General features: G+C 47.4%; 1 protein-coding gene across 7 annotated transcripts in view; it reads right to left on the bottom strand.

Moving 5' to 3' along the window:
* The window catches only part of dlg1 (MAGUK family member discs large 1), a 627,306-nt gene that overhangs the window by 264,739 nt on the left and 346,387 nt on the right, over positions 1-16,180 (bottom strand). For 5 of the 7 annotated variants that reach the window (XM_084594971.1, XM_084594967.1, XM_084594969.1 and 2 more), the window contains exon 5: positions 10,267-10,329. The exons of the other annotated variants lie outside the window; for them this stretch is intronic. In XM_084594971.1, coding sequence (XP_084451097.1) covers positions 10,267-10,329 — 63 coding nt within the window. The remainder of the gene's footprint in view (positions 1-10,266; positions 10,330-16,180) is intronic. 7 annotated transcript variants of the gene reach the window in all.

Below are 16,180 nucleotides of genomic sequence, written 5' to 3' on the forward strand. Positions count from 1 at the left end.
TCGCTGATTATAGTTTTGGCCTGTGTACCAGTGCATGCGAGCGCTACTGCGACCTCTTCAGCTGTACTAATGTCACGGGTGCGTGTTGAGGCCGCAATTTTAGGTGCACCTTCTCCATTTACTACTGCCGACAGCTGCTGCGTGTCGTCCGCATGATGCGTCTACATAAGCAACTTCATCGACTGCTTTGCGCTTCATTCTTTTAGCGATGGCTTTGGCTCAGTGTTCACTGCGTTCTTGGTTGTAGTCTATGTGCATGTTTCGAGGTAAAGGTGGTACCAGTATGTGTTCCCTTATGTTGAGTGGGATAGATGTTTTCGTCTGTGGGCCTCTGTCTGATTGGAGTCCGACCCAGTCTAGGATGGCTCTGCCTGTCTCCATCTGACTTAATCTTTCCAGTTGAGAGATTCTGACAGCTTCAGTGAACTCTTGCCATGTATTATGAATCCCCATTTTATCCAGCTTCTCTGTTGATGTGGAGACAGGGAGGCCTAGTGCGCGTTTGACGCATTTTCGAATTATGACGTCGATTTTTTCGCGTTCAATATGCCCGTAACTTGGGCTGCGTAGTTCTCCAATTTTTTGATGGTGTTTGTGTTCTGCCCTTTTGCTTGGAGGATCATTCCTAAGATTCTAATTTCCTCTACTTGTGGAACCAGGTAGTTTTCAACATTTATCTTTATGTCTGCTTTATTTTTCTTATATTTGGGGTTGTAGATTAATAGTTCTGACTTTTGCGGCGAGCAGGATAGACCGCGTTCCGCAGCGTAGCCACAGCCCCATTTATCCTCCTAGCGTGACGTCACAAACAGCGAGCGCCCTGTCTCGGCTGCGACACAGCGCCGTGTATGGACTCGCCGCCACCATCCGATGGCGCGAGCTGGGGCCCCGTCTCTCGGTCTGGCGTGACGTCACATGGTCACGTGAAAGGTCATGTATGGAGGCGCAGTATTGCTTTCGCAATAAAAAATACATGCTAGACGAGCATGGAAAGTAATCGAGAACGCGACTTGAGCTAGTACGTGGTAGTTTCGTAAGCAAGTAATAATAATAATAATAATAATAATAATAATAATAATAATAATAATAATAATAATAATAATAATAATAATAATAATAAACAATATATACACAAGGGCAGGAGGCGACAAATGCAGCGCTGCTTCAAGCAACTAAAACCTGAGTTCCGAGAACAGTATCGTGCCTATCGTCTCCTTTCTTTGCTCTTCTTTGTTTTCACCGGCTTTCCTTAAAAAAATCGAACCAAGAAAGAAGCTGGTAAAAATGCACAACCAAGCGGCAAATATATACATCTCTACTTTGAACTGCACGCCGAAAGAACAAAAGAAGTAGTAGAGGGCGCAATGAAAGCAGGAAGAAAAAGAAGGCTTTTAGAATAACACTCGCAGAACGATTTTTTCGCCTTAATTTTGATGCAACTGGTCCTACTCACCGAAAACTGCTTTTTCGTTCTTTTCCTGCTTGTTAGAAGTTCCTGTTTACGTGAAAACAGGCCTTTATTTCTATGGCAGATCTCCTGGCATGTACAGCAGCACAACTTGGAAGAGCGCAGCGGTGGACGGTTTACAAATTTATCCTAGCTGGATGGTCTTCAGCGGCTGCAGCTTCGGAGTTTTTGCACTCCTCCCCTCTTTCTTTTCCAGAAAAAAAAATACACTGTGATAAAAATTTGTAGTCAGAAGCTAGCGCATACTGTCGCAGGGTCATGCCAATAATAAATAAAACAAACAAACAAAATAAGCAGGTAAGAAAAATGCGAGAGAAAACAAGTGTCACTCCGTGCGGAAAGCGCAGGTCACGTACGGAAAGTCTAAAATAGAAGCTAGAGGAGGTAGAAAAGAAAAGCTACATTATTAAACCAAGGGTGCGCGGCGAAACGAACCTCGTTTCAAGTTTCCTTTAAATTACAGAAGCTGGCGAACAACGCTGTTGACTATCGCACTACTTACTAGTCTCCGCTTTCAGCAAGAGTAAAGTGCAATAAAAGAAAAAAAAACGCACTGAAGAAACGGTTTTAACAAACGTGGACCATTATCGATTAGCTGCAACGTAGAAAACGACAAAAAAAAAAAAAAAAAAAAACGTGGTCGAAGAGGACAGAGGACGATACATATGAGCGGAAATGGATTTTCGGGATAAAGGCTGCCAGATTGTTCTGAAATTCGGATATAGAAGCTGCGCCGTGAATGTAAGCTGATCCGTAAACTGCCTTTTCTGAACGCAAGATTGCTAAGTTGTCGTCGGCCACCCAAAACCTATACACGTGGCGGCTATACTAAAAGCGGTCCCAGTGGCTCGACAAAAGAAACCACTATATTATTAATCCCACTGCTGGCTGGAACCTCACTTGAAGTTCTTATATACAAGTGTCCAGGAACGCTGCCGAATTTACGTGAGGAGCCGTACGTAGTAAAGAATTGGTGCGTGACTCGCATCCAGCTGCTATAACAACAAGGGTGCACCAAGCTGCCATAGTTATTTGGAGCGCGAAGGGCACGCGATAAAGCTGTTTCAAGCATTGCGTTTTCCTCCTCCGCGTGTGTTCCATCTTCCCTTCACCTCTTTCGAAGCTCCTCCGTCAAGCTTCGCACGACGTTCGCGAAGCGTATACAGTAAGCACTTTTCGCGTAAAGCCAGAGAGAAGCGCGCGATTATACCCCGAATGTCCGAAAGGAGATAGGAACAAACGTGATACCACGCCGGTGTGATGCAGTGGTTACGGCGCTCGACTACTGCGCGAAAGAATGCGGGATCGAATCCCGGCCTAGGAAGCCGCTTTTCCATGGAGGCGAAAAGCTAAGCGCCCGTGTGCTGTGCGATGTCAGTGCACGGTAAAGAACCGCAGGGAGTCGAAATTTCCGGAGCCCTCCACTACGTCATCTCTCATAGCCTCAGTCGCTTTGGGACGTTAAACCACACAAACCAAAAGCAATAAACGTAACACGTCAATACACGGCTGACTAAGACTAATGAGAGGTGTACAGTCTTTGTCAAAAATATATAGCTCAAGCGGTTGGCTTCTAAGCCCTATGATGGGCGCCTGCAAGCAGTCCCGGGCTACTTATGTTCGAGATGGATGAGGCCGAGAGTTCTGGTCACCTGCAAGATTGCCAACGGTGGAGATGATAAAAGAGTCCGGTTACTGGGCCTACAAACAAATCCCTTTATTTCTGACAAATGCTGCACATTCAGCACAGGCAATGTCCACTATCTATAGGAGGGCCTCCACAAGAAGCACCAGCTACACACTCAGGAGTGCGAAATTGAAGCGCACCGCCTGTGGCTAAGGCGCTCACGTAGACTGCTATTTCAACGCGGTCGGTTGCTTGAATAGCAGCAATACAAATACAAGTGGCATATACCAAGAGACCAAGCGATAAAAAAACGGAATGAGCGGCCTAATATGGCTGATAAACACTCAGTGTGCCTTTAGTTATTCCGATATGAAAGAAGGTAACAAAGCGACACTTAAAAGAAAGCGCCAAAAAAAAAAAAAAAAAAAAAAAAAACTATGAGGATTCTCCGGCAAATAGGCAGTGTGAAAGAACAAATACTGAAGTCGGATCCAGAAGAGGGGAATATAGACTCGAGGTCAGTTTCGCTACTTGCAGAGCTCTACCGTTGACATGCTACATGCGGTATGATGTTACTTGAACCGTGCACATACGCACGAACGTCTCCCTCAATGAAAAAAAAAAAAATACAAGAAACAAAAAACGAAAAGGCTGTTCCAGCAGGAAGAGAACGCAAGCCTCGCGCCGATTCGAAAAGCACAGCGCAGAATAGTGACCGGTCGCCAGCAGACTAGCAAAGAAATATATGCACGTTCATACCGCACATCGCTCGGTCATGCATTCTCCTAGAAACAAATAACAAAGGGGACATTGTGACGAACTCAGAAACGGGCACGGGGCCACCCATAATGGGCGAAGTCGGAGAGTCAGGCTTCTGTGACGCTGGCACAAAGCGTTGCGCCACCACGATGTTGAAAAAAAAAATTAGCGCGAATTCTTTGGCCGCTCCAAAGCAATACTGCCTCCTCATTGTTGCGCCTTTGAGACCACGGCAGTGCGGGGCGCCCCCAAACTGCGAAAATACCCATTCAGTACGATCGTTCGGATGAATGGCCCTTCATTTCCCTTGCATTGATATAGCAAGTGCAGGCTGCGAGAAATATATATTTCCCGCTCAAAACCCGTTGTGCCAGGTTTCCACGCGCCCTCGTAGAAAAAAACAAAGAGAAGAAAAGAATATGCGCTTTCGATCCGTGCCGGGTGCAGCTGACCTTCGATGCAAGCTGCCTCCATTTCGTCAAGGCAAGCCCCATCCTCCGCTGCAGACGGTGCCGGCGTGTTCACCATCGCGTGTGCAGGCTGTCACCAGCATTCGCTCCGTCCTCCGTTTGCGAACAAATCCCGCCAACAAAGGAAATGCAACGCTCGCCCCAGCTCGCTTCTAGCTCAGGGCTGCTCTCCTTGTTGCTAGCCGATAGGCAGTCGATAAAGAGGCACTCCCGACAGTACACCGTGCATCCTCTTTGCAAGCATCCTTCAGCCAGAAAATGTAATCCGAAGACACCTTTCTGGTGATCTTAAAACAGCACTAGATTTTTTAATTTTTTTCTGTTCGCAACTTGGTCTCTTCTACTATGATCACCTGCTTGCTACGAAAGTGTTGGTGACCTTCCCAGTATGGCAACAAATGAGCACACAGGCGACCGGTTATACCGCTAGCTCGCGTAGCAAAGAAATTGATGCAGCTTTCTGTGCGTACCCTTGTCTAAATAAGAATACGCAACAGGTCTTCCCTATGCCGCGAGTCAAGATCCCAAGTATTATGGCATGTGACGTCTCAAATAGACGAAAAAAAAAAAAGAAAGAAAAAAATTGGAGGCTTATCAAGGTTAAGCCTAGTGGATGCGAAGCATGTTAAGCAGCTGCCTCAGTGTGGATGGTTCGCGTTCTTCATCGGTTTCGGTAGCACGCTGCAGCCTTCGTTTTGCATTCCTATTATTAACGTCCTTAGCGTTTGGAGGCATCTTGACCGCATACACGCCCGACGCAAAGACGCTGGTGCGGTTGCGGGCACAGAGACTGACGCGACGGCGGGCGCGCGCAGCTTCATCCCTGGCGTGACGTCACATATCACGTGATGCAGCGATGGTGGCGCCGCCGCCGCGAGGACTCCGGAAATTTCGACCACATGGGGTTCTTTAACGTGCACTGACATCGCACAGCACGCGGGCCCCATGCTTTTCGGCTCCATCGAAAACCGGCCGTAACCACTGCCCCCCCGGCGAGATTCAGAATACAAAGAAATGAAAATACTTGTATTTATGCTTGTATTTTTATTAAACATGCTTATAACAGTGAATAACATTATTTTGAAGAATCACTCTCTTAAAATTAATATGTTTACTCTGCCAACTTGCAACACTAGGGATGCAGCTAACCTTAACTTTAATCTCCTTGTAACGAGCAACGTCTAGCCAGCGCCTAATATAGTTCTGCGGTGCAAAAATAAGGAATAATATTCCGCGTTACGTCAAACTATAATCCAGAAACTTTGACTAATATGTGAAAAGATTTTTTTCTTGATAATGTGCAGTTACATGCATAGTTCCCAATTTTCTTTTCCTTTCGTGTTTCAGCGCGACTGCTTCACTATAGCCTGACTACGTCTATCGAATCTTACCACTGCCTGGGAAGGGTGGCTGTTCCTGGCTCTACGTTGCTGGGACGGTAGGTCAACGCCGCTTGCGGCGGGGGCTAGACAGCCACCGAATTTTTATCTGCTGTAGGCCGTCATTGCACCCGCCACCGCTTAGGTGGTGGACGATGGCTGTTGGGGCGCGCCTTTCTCTCCCTCTTCTTTTTCTTTCTTCTCCACTTTCTTCTGTCCGCATGAGGCAGCGGAGGTGGCTCAGCTACAGAGCCCGCAGCAGGCCCATGCATTTTTTTCCCTTCTTCCTACAGCCGCAACCACAACAATCTTACCACAGTATTCGTTTTGCTGCCAGTATGTATGGCTATGGGTCTTTACTAGCTTTCAGCTATGGGCAAGCAGGTTTTGATATGCTGTGCGGTGAATAAATAAATTAAAAAAAACAACGTACCCAAGCTTCGATACACACTTGTTTCACTTCCAGCACGTGTCCAACCGCCGAGTTCCGTGTCCGTGGCGAACCATGGGAGGGGAGTAGCGGAACAGCGGTGTAACGCGGGGTAGAGGGCGGGGTGGTGGGGGGGGGGGGGGGGGGGAGAAGTGCAAGACTCGACGCGCTGTTTGCTCTCCAGCTCAACGATAAGGCATGCCACAAACGTTGAACGCAATCGCTAAACGCCCGTCACATAGCCCCCCTCGTTCTTGTGGAACAACGAAACGATGCGGGTCCGGCCAAATCATGTAGGAGGAAACAAAGCGGCATAAAAGATTCTTACACGTACTCATTTTTTGTTGCACAACGTATACGCATTAGCGTTCTTCTTCACAACCCTTATCGCCGCGCGGCCTCTCAAACGGTCCTATCACCCCAACCAGAATGACAGGCCTCTGCCGTTACACGCCAGATAGCGACGGCAGGAAAGGACGCGCCGTTTCAGACGGCACCTCCAGGCATTCCCCGCTCAGAGCAGCGCCACTTGGGGAGAATACGCGCGCGCGAGCGCTGGGCCCGCTTCCTTCCGCAATGCGCGTAGCACGCGGGAGAATGTGCGCGAGAGAGCGCCCATTACGATAAGCACAGCGGCAGAAACGCAAACAGCCCCGGCGAGAGTTGAGCTATACACGCTGAGCGGGGCGCGCGGCGTGCTCAGACGGAAATGCCCGGGCATCCGGATGGTGTGCCGCACACGCAGCCGTATAACCATCCTCATCCTTCCCATTTTCTCCCGCCATCCTCGCCCAGTACTCCACCAGACCCGCAGCTGCAGAGACAACCCCATAGACATAGAAAGAAACAAGAACTATGAAAGCAAATAGAAAAAAAATTTAAAGGAACCGTTTCTCCGGATCATGTGTCGACTTGGAAAGGACAGGTGTCATGACAGAGAATCAACGCTGGCACAAAGAATGAGCCAAGCGGGCCGCGGCACGGCGTCATATGAGATGGCATATATGGAGTTGTACATACATGTACCAACTCGAGAGAGATCTCTAATAGGTCGATACAGCGACAATTCGATATATAAACTAGGAATACATGACCTTGTCAGTAAACCACAGGCAAGCATAAAATGCAACCACGTGCTGACAGGTTTCTGCAGCGGCGTTCCGCACGCCGGCGTCCTGGCAGCGAAATACAAGTCAAGTTGTTGCTAGGCCTAAGCTGCTTGGCATCGAAGCCCCTGCCAACGCTGGTTTGCAACTATCCACGCCCATGATGAGATGTATATACCCGTATACATGATTTGGTCATTAAAATTAAACGACAGTTAATAACCGTTAACGCCTTCAAAAGCGAAGGACGCTATGCGAAGACCGCCGCTAGGTTTAATTAGGTTGGCGTCCCCGCATGACAGCGACGTGGCACGTTAAATGAGTACGAGAGAGACCGAAGGTCGCCCTCAATCGCACATCACGTTCAAGTCTTCAGGCATTGTCCACAGCGTTAAAGCTGCATGCAGGAGGGCCACGCACCCGACTCGCCTCCACGCGCGGAAAATGCTTGAAAGCGACACACGGTAGCGGCGCGGCGCGCAGTTCGATACATCGAACGGCAGGCGAAACTGTAATTCGATATACAGAGCGACTTTCATACACAAAACTGCCCACGGAATAAGCGTGTGTGCGATACAGCGAATAATTCGAAACATTCAGGTGCGATAAACCCAGGCTCGATCGACAAATACCTGCCAGAAGCCGCGGGTGCGCAGGCCGCCGATTACAACGGCCGCTCCAGATGATGCGTCAGCCGCTCTCCCCGTGTTAGCTAATGCGGATAAATATGGACATAAAGAAAAAAAAAACAAATACAAGGAACTAAATCGCTTTCTAAAGAGACACTCCTGTAAACTAGGCATGCGTTCATCTAGAGTTGCAGTAAGAAAAAAAGGTCTGATTACAGACAGCTTACTCCTCGAAAGGGCGGAAGATAGGGCTAGTTGGTAGTTCATCTCTGGTAATTGGTGTTGGTAGTTGGAAGGTGCAGCGCGGTGTTGTCGTTTCTTTTTTTTGTCAGTGTGTCAAGAGTGCGCTGTATTGTTTTCCTAACGTTACTGCTTTTATAAGGTAAATGAAGATATAAAAGTATATGAAATACAGAAGTCGCCACCATCGACCGTGTTCACAAGCATTTTGAGGTGCGACATGAATTTTATTTATTTATTTATTTTCTTTTTTTTGCGGCTCCGTAAGGCCAGGTTATGCCTACATTCACTCCAAAATGGGGATCACAAAGTCATTTTCTTGCTTGACGTTACAATTTCGATCAGGTGGCGGGAAAGTTAAGTGTTATTTCTGCCGTAATAACTTATCTCCTTTTTTTTTTGCCGGATAAACATAAACATTGTCGGAAAAAGTCACATAATCTATCGCTGCTGCGCTAAAATACTTTGATGCTGCTCTCCTCAGCGTATCCGATGTTGTTTCGCTCATTAGGTGACTAAATCGACAGAAGCAAAAATTCGGAGTAATCCGTTTGGCTTCCCCACCGGGGGGAGAAAACAAAGGGCAACTTCATCTTTACGAAACCCCTAGTGTAGAAGCGCGATTTGCGCGCGTCCTATGGGCAGCAAACGTTTACGAGATGCGTGTTCTGGAAATAAAAGCACTAAAACATTTCCTCGCATCCCAGCCACCTGTTAGTGAAAGAACGTACTTGCATCTCATGGCGAGGTTATGTCCGAAATAAGTACATGAAATAAATAAACGAGATGTGGAATACACGCTTTATGATATCAGATATTTCGAGCGCATGACTTACGTCAACGCGCCGAAACACTTTTTCGCCCGCAAATTCGCACGCTGAAAATTTTGCTGGCGATAGTAAGTCGCGCACTATACTTTAACACATGACTGTTAGATGAGACTGCTGTAGTATTAGGGTACCTTTTGGATCCTCGGAAAACTCCGTAACGCATCAAAAGGAGTGGCGATCCTAAGAACTTCGCATATAAGCATGGCCGGACAACACTTTGTAGAGGAAAAGCCCCCCAAAAGGTAGCCGTAAATAATGAAAAACAGGAGTGCATAAGCGGCGCAATGAAAATAAAGAGCACCGACTCTAAGTGAGGCCGGTGTTCTTTTTTTTTTTTTTCTTGTGTGTTCTACCGACATAATCCACAATGATGCGAAAGAGCTTCCATGAGACTGGAGGCCGGCATTGATGCATTATCTCGCCTTTCGTGGTTAAACATCTTTACCCGCGTTCCCATCGCAGCGGTCAGTCTCTTTACATGCAACGCCGACCTGTAAAGCCCCTGGGCGCCTGTAAAAGTGTACTCCACACACCGCACTAACTACCAGGCGGCCACGAGCTGCTTAACCGCCTCTACACCAAACAGCCCAGAGAAAAAAAAAGAAAAAAAAGAAGCCCGCAAACACAGGCACAATCACACTTACACATCAGACGTAAACACTGTGCACATAGACGGGACACGTGAACCAATGAACGGGGGCCGTATACTCAACATGCACGGGAAGACATCGCGCAACAGTAAAGTGGCAGGGAGATGCGCTGTTTCCGCGACTAAATGCACATTCCAGACGGCGCGTCGGACACATCAGCCGACACGAGCTCGGCAGCCGCAGAGGAACAGTGCGAAGAATGGCACGCCAGTGACGGGGAGCCGGCTCCGCGCGAGCCCGCTCCCGCTCCGGCTCCGCGGGGAGCCGTCGCCTCGTGGTTCCATGCAACAGCAATGCAGAGCGTATAGCCTACGGCTCTGCTAATGGAATGCTGTAAAGAGTGTCACTCAGTGCTCAGAAAGAGGGGAGGGGGGGGGGGGGTAGACGCGCCGCACCTCGAGCAGCCTATTGCTTCAGGGATTAATCTCAACTCGCGCGGAACGAGTCGGCATTTAGAAAAGCCACCGGGAAGTGGCACCGAGTTGGCTAGGCGGTCTCTTTTTGTAGCCCCGAAAGCGGGCCTGCTTGGGCGGCGCTGCGTCGACCGAGCGACGTATACCCATAGTAGGCGGCACAGGAGAGAGGCAGGCAAGGCAACGAGCAACACCAACGAGACAGGCACCACGAGACAGACAGGGAGACAGCAGACGCCGCTGCGTGCCGGCGTGAGTAACGAACCTCGAAGTATTCGAGCTTCTTGGCTAGCAGTACCGAGTCCAGAGGAATTCCACGACGACTTCCCTGTTTGGGAGGGAAAGAGAGAATCATAGCAGCGTGGTTAGTGGCAGGGGAAAGAGATGAAGAAAACGCGAGGATTGTTAGGGGTTGGGCAAAGCACGCATAACAGGCAGACAGTGGCAGGTTTGTTAAAAACAAGCAAGAAGGCAAGAAACGCGCGGCTTCACCCTGCGCCAATCATGGGTGGTCTAGCTCTGCTAAGCTGCGCTCAGACGTCAGTCGCAAGCTCGCAGTAAAACGAACAACGTTATGTCAGCTTAATAGAGAAGCATTACTACATGCTGATTATACACAGCTCTGAATGCCAGCAATATTTTATTATGAGGAAAATAAAGCAGAAACATACAAGGGGCTTTAAAACACGAGGTGCCCCATGTGCAGGGCAGTAAGATCAAAATGCGGTGACGAGACACACTGCCCCCTTGACAGATCAACAATGGGCGAACGATAATGAATATTTGCACGCATAATATGAGCAGAAATACATAATTTCACAAAGCCTGCATGCCGTCTAAACCGAAGAATCCATGTGACACGTAAGACGAAAAGTGCCAAGAAAGAAGTCGACACGTACATTAGACGCGAGCGGCTTGCAGTGTGACCACTGACGCGAACAAGAGGGTGTATATGTTTAAATATTTCCTCTGAGCGCTCCGCTGCAGATGAGAATGCCGTGCAAAGCTATTTCAGTTACACAGAAACTTCACAAAGCGAAGCGCTTGGAAGTCATGCAGGTTTTAACCGAAGTAGGCGCCTTCCAAAAATGCCTCAGAGAAGACCTCTCGAAACCGCGCAGCGGTCGCAAAAGACAGATGAATACCGATGGGTCGTTTCGCAAGTGTTCCTCAAAGAACATCTCTGCTGGCGCGTTGGAGTTGTGTAGCCTTTCTCGCTGAAGCCTCAGGCGCATCTGGTTTGCTAATTGATTTCCGATGAGCACGCCTCTTACGACCGTCGGCGACCGGACGACACACCCGGGCGCGTAGATGTGACTGCTCGCTAGAGCGTGGCGCAAGCATGTCCTCCCAGCTATAGTGGCGCCGGTCCATATTGACGCCGCTGCCTGCTCCCGACGTCTTTTGTGTTTTACTCCTCCGCCCTCTCATTTCACAGTATTAGCATACTAATCTCTCATTTGGTCAAATGCGCGCGAACGCCAGATCCGGTGCTGTCTCGGTGGCACCGTTACGTCATCACTCCTCGACTGCTGAAAGTTGGAGAAAGCTTGCACCACATGGCGGCACAGAATGTTCAACGGAGAAGCACAGCCTCTCTCTCTCAAATATATATATATATATATATATATATATATATATATATATATATATATATATATATATATATATATATATATATATATATATATATATATATATATATATATATATATATCCTACTTAAACGTAGTCATAAAAGCCTAAGCTCTATTAAGCATGGATATGCATCAGCCTGATGCTGCGCCGAAGCATTGACGCACTCGGACCGACACGTCCTTCATCCATGGCGAGACTGAACAAGCAAGCGCCGGCAAGCAATTGTTAAATCTCCCGATTATAGTCGGATACAGGTCAAGAAAAAAGCGGCATCCAGCTATCAAAGAACCCCCCTCCATCCAATAGGCTGACATCCCGGCCGACAGCCTTGCACCTACAAGTAGCTCTTGGAACGCGGTTTCTTCGAGTGAGTCCGTGTTCGCAAAGAGTTCCTAAATGCCTCGTGAGTTCCAGCAAAAATACATACATTTACTCAAGTCAATCGATGGTCGTTTGTTCATCAGAGTACAACGGGTAAAACGACGAATTCTGATGGTGAATTTCAGCACTGTCGTTTTTACGAAACCACTTCGTTTTTCTGCGCCTCACAGCATCAGCGGTGTCACCTCGTAGGGCTCCATGTCTGAGCCCTACCAGGTGACACCGCTGGCGACACCGACAGACGGACGCGACAACCGGGGCCGGCCAATTTGGTAAATGTCCGCGAGACCGTGAGTGCGGAAGAACACGTTTTTCTGTTTGCTTTTTCTTTCCCGTGTGTGTCGCGACGTCATACATTTGGAGCGATGCCACTGCCTGGAGGGGGCTCTTTTGAGGGCTGTTCGCCGCCTTTTTCTTGACCTATATCCGACTCGTAAAGTTGTATTCGACGATAGTCACTTGCTAGTGCATGGAACTTCAAGTGGTCGAAATTTTCGGAGCCCTCCACAACAGCGTTGCTCGGCTCAAGGCTAAACGTACAAGTGAATGAATGACCTTGGCAGTTGCAGTTGGAAGAGTAGAGCTCGCGGTCTAAGTGGGATGGAAATATGACATTCCATTAATGTTTACTAATTTATTTTACGCACTTCAATCTATAGCGCATAAAAACAATGAATACAACTATTGCAAATAGTAAAAACATTACAAACAATACGAGCCATATGCAAGAAAGAGCTCGGATTTAATATGTTTAAAAGGAAGAAAACCAGAGGGACAAAGCAAATAATTCCAGTATTCGATTACACGCGCAAACTAACTATACTCAAGTGTCCAAACAGCCAAAGTTAGACGCAATGTTTAGCAGATGGCGCGGTTTAGTTATAGACGATTTAGCAGGCATCCCTGCATAACGTTCTGAACAAACTCGTTAAAGAGAGTTAATAATGTAGTGGCTACTCAGCGCCTCCGTTAGCAGAGAGCAACAGCTAGTTTATAGACGAAGCGCTGTACGTACGAAGGCGAAATTTTATCGAACCGGCTGCAAATGAAGCGAACCACTTTTTTATATTGCTTATATTTAATCAAAACCGCATTATTAGGGATTCTAAACGTAAGACGCGTATTCTAATAGCGGCCAGATAAAGAGACTTGTACATATTTAGTTTCAAGCGCCAAGGCACTCAAGAAGGAAGGCCTGTTTCAAGCTGCGCTGTGCCAGATATATCCTTCCGGTTGTAACATGGGACGGATTACCATAATTTACAGGGTATAGTAAGCGCTTAATTCCTCACATGCTTCCGCAGAAAATTCGAGCGGTCGCCTGCTTAGATAGTGGTGCAGGCAGATAAAAAAAAAAAACAAAAAAAAAAAAAAACAAGTACCAGACATTTCTGAACGACGTCGTCTTGCCACAATCAATATCACGTTTTCGTTCTCTAGTACAGCGCTGTTTTGATAAAAACCAGGCGTTCAAAAAAAAAAAAAAAAAAAATCTAATTTGACTACTTTTAAAGAAGGCAGTTTACTTTCATATGTATAAAAAAAGACGTAGCCACGTGGCTTTCACAATGATTACGAGTGTGCACAAGGAGGAGCCTACAAGTGCACCGGCCCTCCCCATTTAAAGCGAACGTATTTGACGACATCGCAAGGGAGCAGTGAGCAATGGGACGAAGTATGATGAAATCTGGTTAAAGAAAAAACAACAGAAAAGTGAACAGGTACCGTGTAGAAAGATAGCGGTACTAGGCCGCCACCGCATAATTAGCACCAAGGCCTCGACAAAAGGGTGAGTGCGGTACAAAATCTCGAATTCGATCACAGGAACACGTCAAAGAATTTTGGCTTTACAGAGTACTTGAGCTAATAAGGAAACCATACAAGTTTGGTTGCTGCACGTGCCAAACCGGGGTTTTCTTTTTTTTTCCTGCGATGCTGAGTGGTCAAGTGACGATGGTAGTGCTAATAGCGTCGGCATTCAATGCACGAGGCAGAGAAGAAGAGATACCGCCGGCTGCGTGCCCTCTTGAAGGGTTTGGTTCTTGCGTTTTGTCGGCCGTTCTCATTCTCTCTGCAGAGTGTATTAGATCCGCATGAAAAACGCATAAAAAGGACCGAAAGATCTTAACCCTGCACGCTGCTACTAGAAGTTGGGCGAAAACGAAACTAAGGCTTAGTTAGATTGGCGCAAACCCGTCGCGTTGTCTATGCAGTTCGATCGATTTGTGCACCGGGTCTTCCTTCTACTTGTCTCCACGTTAGTTATCGTGATTGCTGTCATTATTCACGCTAGCTGCCACAAATAAATTCGCTCGCGTAGTCAGAAGCGTAAAAATACGGACCAGAACTAGAAGGAATTACCACTCAGCAGGAACTTTTCAACAAAACGAAGCTTCTGAGATAAAATGAAATCGTTTGAATCTCTGAACTTGTTTACCTCAGTCCATACTGTTTGGTCAAACTGTATGCCTAGTAGAACTATAGTTTCTATACTGATTATAATGAGTTCGCTTCAAAATTTGGTTTGTAAACATTTTCTGTTACCGCTAAGCAGCATTGCGTGCCAATCTGTGCTCTTAAATGCTATGTTTCTTGTTCTTAGAAAAAACAAAAAAAAGAAACAAGGAAGGGGAGGCCGTCGGAAAGCGGCATTGAAGTGGTGCTGCATTAATAAATAAAGGAAACTGCCTTACGGGATCCCCTGGAAAACTATGCCAGAAAATATGAATATTTTATCAAATATAAAAACAAACTGATACACTCAGTTGCTCACGGTGAGGCGCACAACCTTTCTGAGAGTTTAGATACAACACTGAAACTTCCAATGTATCCTAATGCACCAAGAATACACTCCCCTTGAGGGTCTCTTCAAAATCGGCCCGCCGGAATGAACGCATATAAAGCAGGAAATAACACCGCAGTGGAAACAGCAAGAGCTACGGCGAGGCATATGAAAGTGGAGGGGGGTTTAAACATCCGCCCAGCGGAAAATCTCGAAACAAAAATCACTAAAAGGAATAGGACACTATTGTCCAAAACGCAAACGTTGATGGAAAGCGAAAACGCGTACTGCAAGGCGGGCTTCTCCGCCAAGACGTTCTTTGTGCGGCAGAGCACGCTTTACAGTGAGCTGTCTACGGCTAGGTGCACGTACCACGTCTGACACGAACGTTCGAGCGCATGGCCTCGACGAATTTCACTGCTATTAGGGTGTCTATTAGGGTGCTATTAAGACGGCTAAAGGACATTTGCAATTTTAGCCGTCCTCCAAAACATCGTGCAGCATGACGCAACTTCGCTCGCAAACAGCTGTCGTACCATTCAGACGTTATATTGCGCAAGGAGTGGGAACAAAACGTGACGGATTTAAGCGATATAGCTATATTCAACTGAGGAAACCATGAGAAAACGCACATCCGATCAAATGACGTGAGAAAAAAATCAGCTTTCAGTACAGGATGTCCAAAAATTGAAGTAACATTTAAAACGGAAGCACCCAACGCATATTGAAGACTGGACGGCTGACGACGGCCCTCCTTGCAACGGCGAAAAAGAGGTTGCATACATCGGGTACTGCATGCAGTAGTGCTTCTAACCATACACACAGACTGTGCGTATACATGACTTCACACCGAAACGGAAGCAGAAGCGCACAGAGCAGGCTGCAGCGCCGTCGGCTCGCAGACATATTCCGAACAGGCGCATACGCCTGAAGAAACGCACTTATTTAAGAGTGCGTAGACAGATGGCGCTGGCTGCTTACTGAAAGTGACAGAAAAAGTCACGAGTCTATTGAAGAATAGCGACAGGTACCCGGTGATGTAGTGATAAAGCCCGAGAAGGGAAACATGCTTGACTGACAGCGGTGTCGATGGAATTCGAAGCAAGGTGGATTTCCATTACGGCGAGAATTAAGCAACCTGTTACAGAGGCGCGCACGTAAAACTGCCAGAGAACCTACCTAGACACGCATTACCAGACACTGCGAATAGGGTTGCATACGCTTCCAGGCTGAACCATCGAGCTAACTCGACCCGCATCGATGCGAAATTCTCAGTGCCTCCGGTCGCCGAGCGCGCGCGCCAAGGATGACGCAGATACGCGCATGTCACCAACAAGACACGAGGAGACGGGAAGAGAGAGCATCCGAGTCCTAACAA

The sequence above is a fragment of the Amblyomma maculatum genome, chromosome 2, assembly GCF_055883805.1.
Source record: "Amblyomma maculatum isolate TAMU_Amacu chromosome 2, ASM5588380v1, whole genome shotgun sequence".
NCBI classification, from domain to species: domain Eukaryota; kingdom Metazoa; phylum Arthropoda; class Arachnida; order Ixodida; family Ixodidae; genus Amblyomma; species Amblyomma maculatum.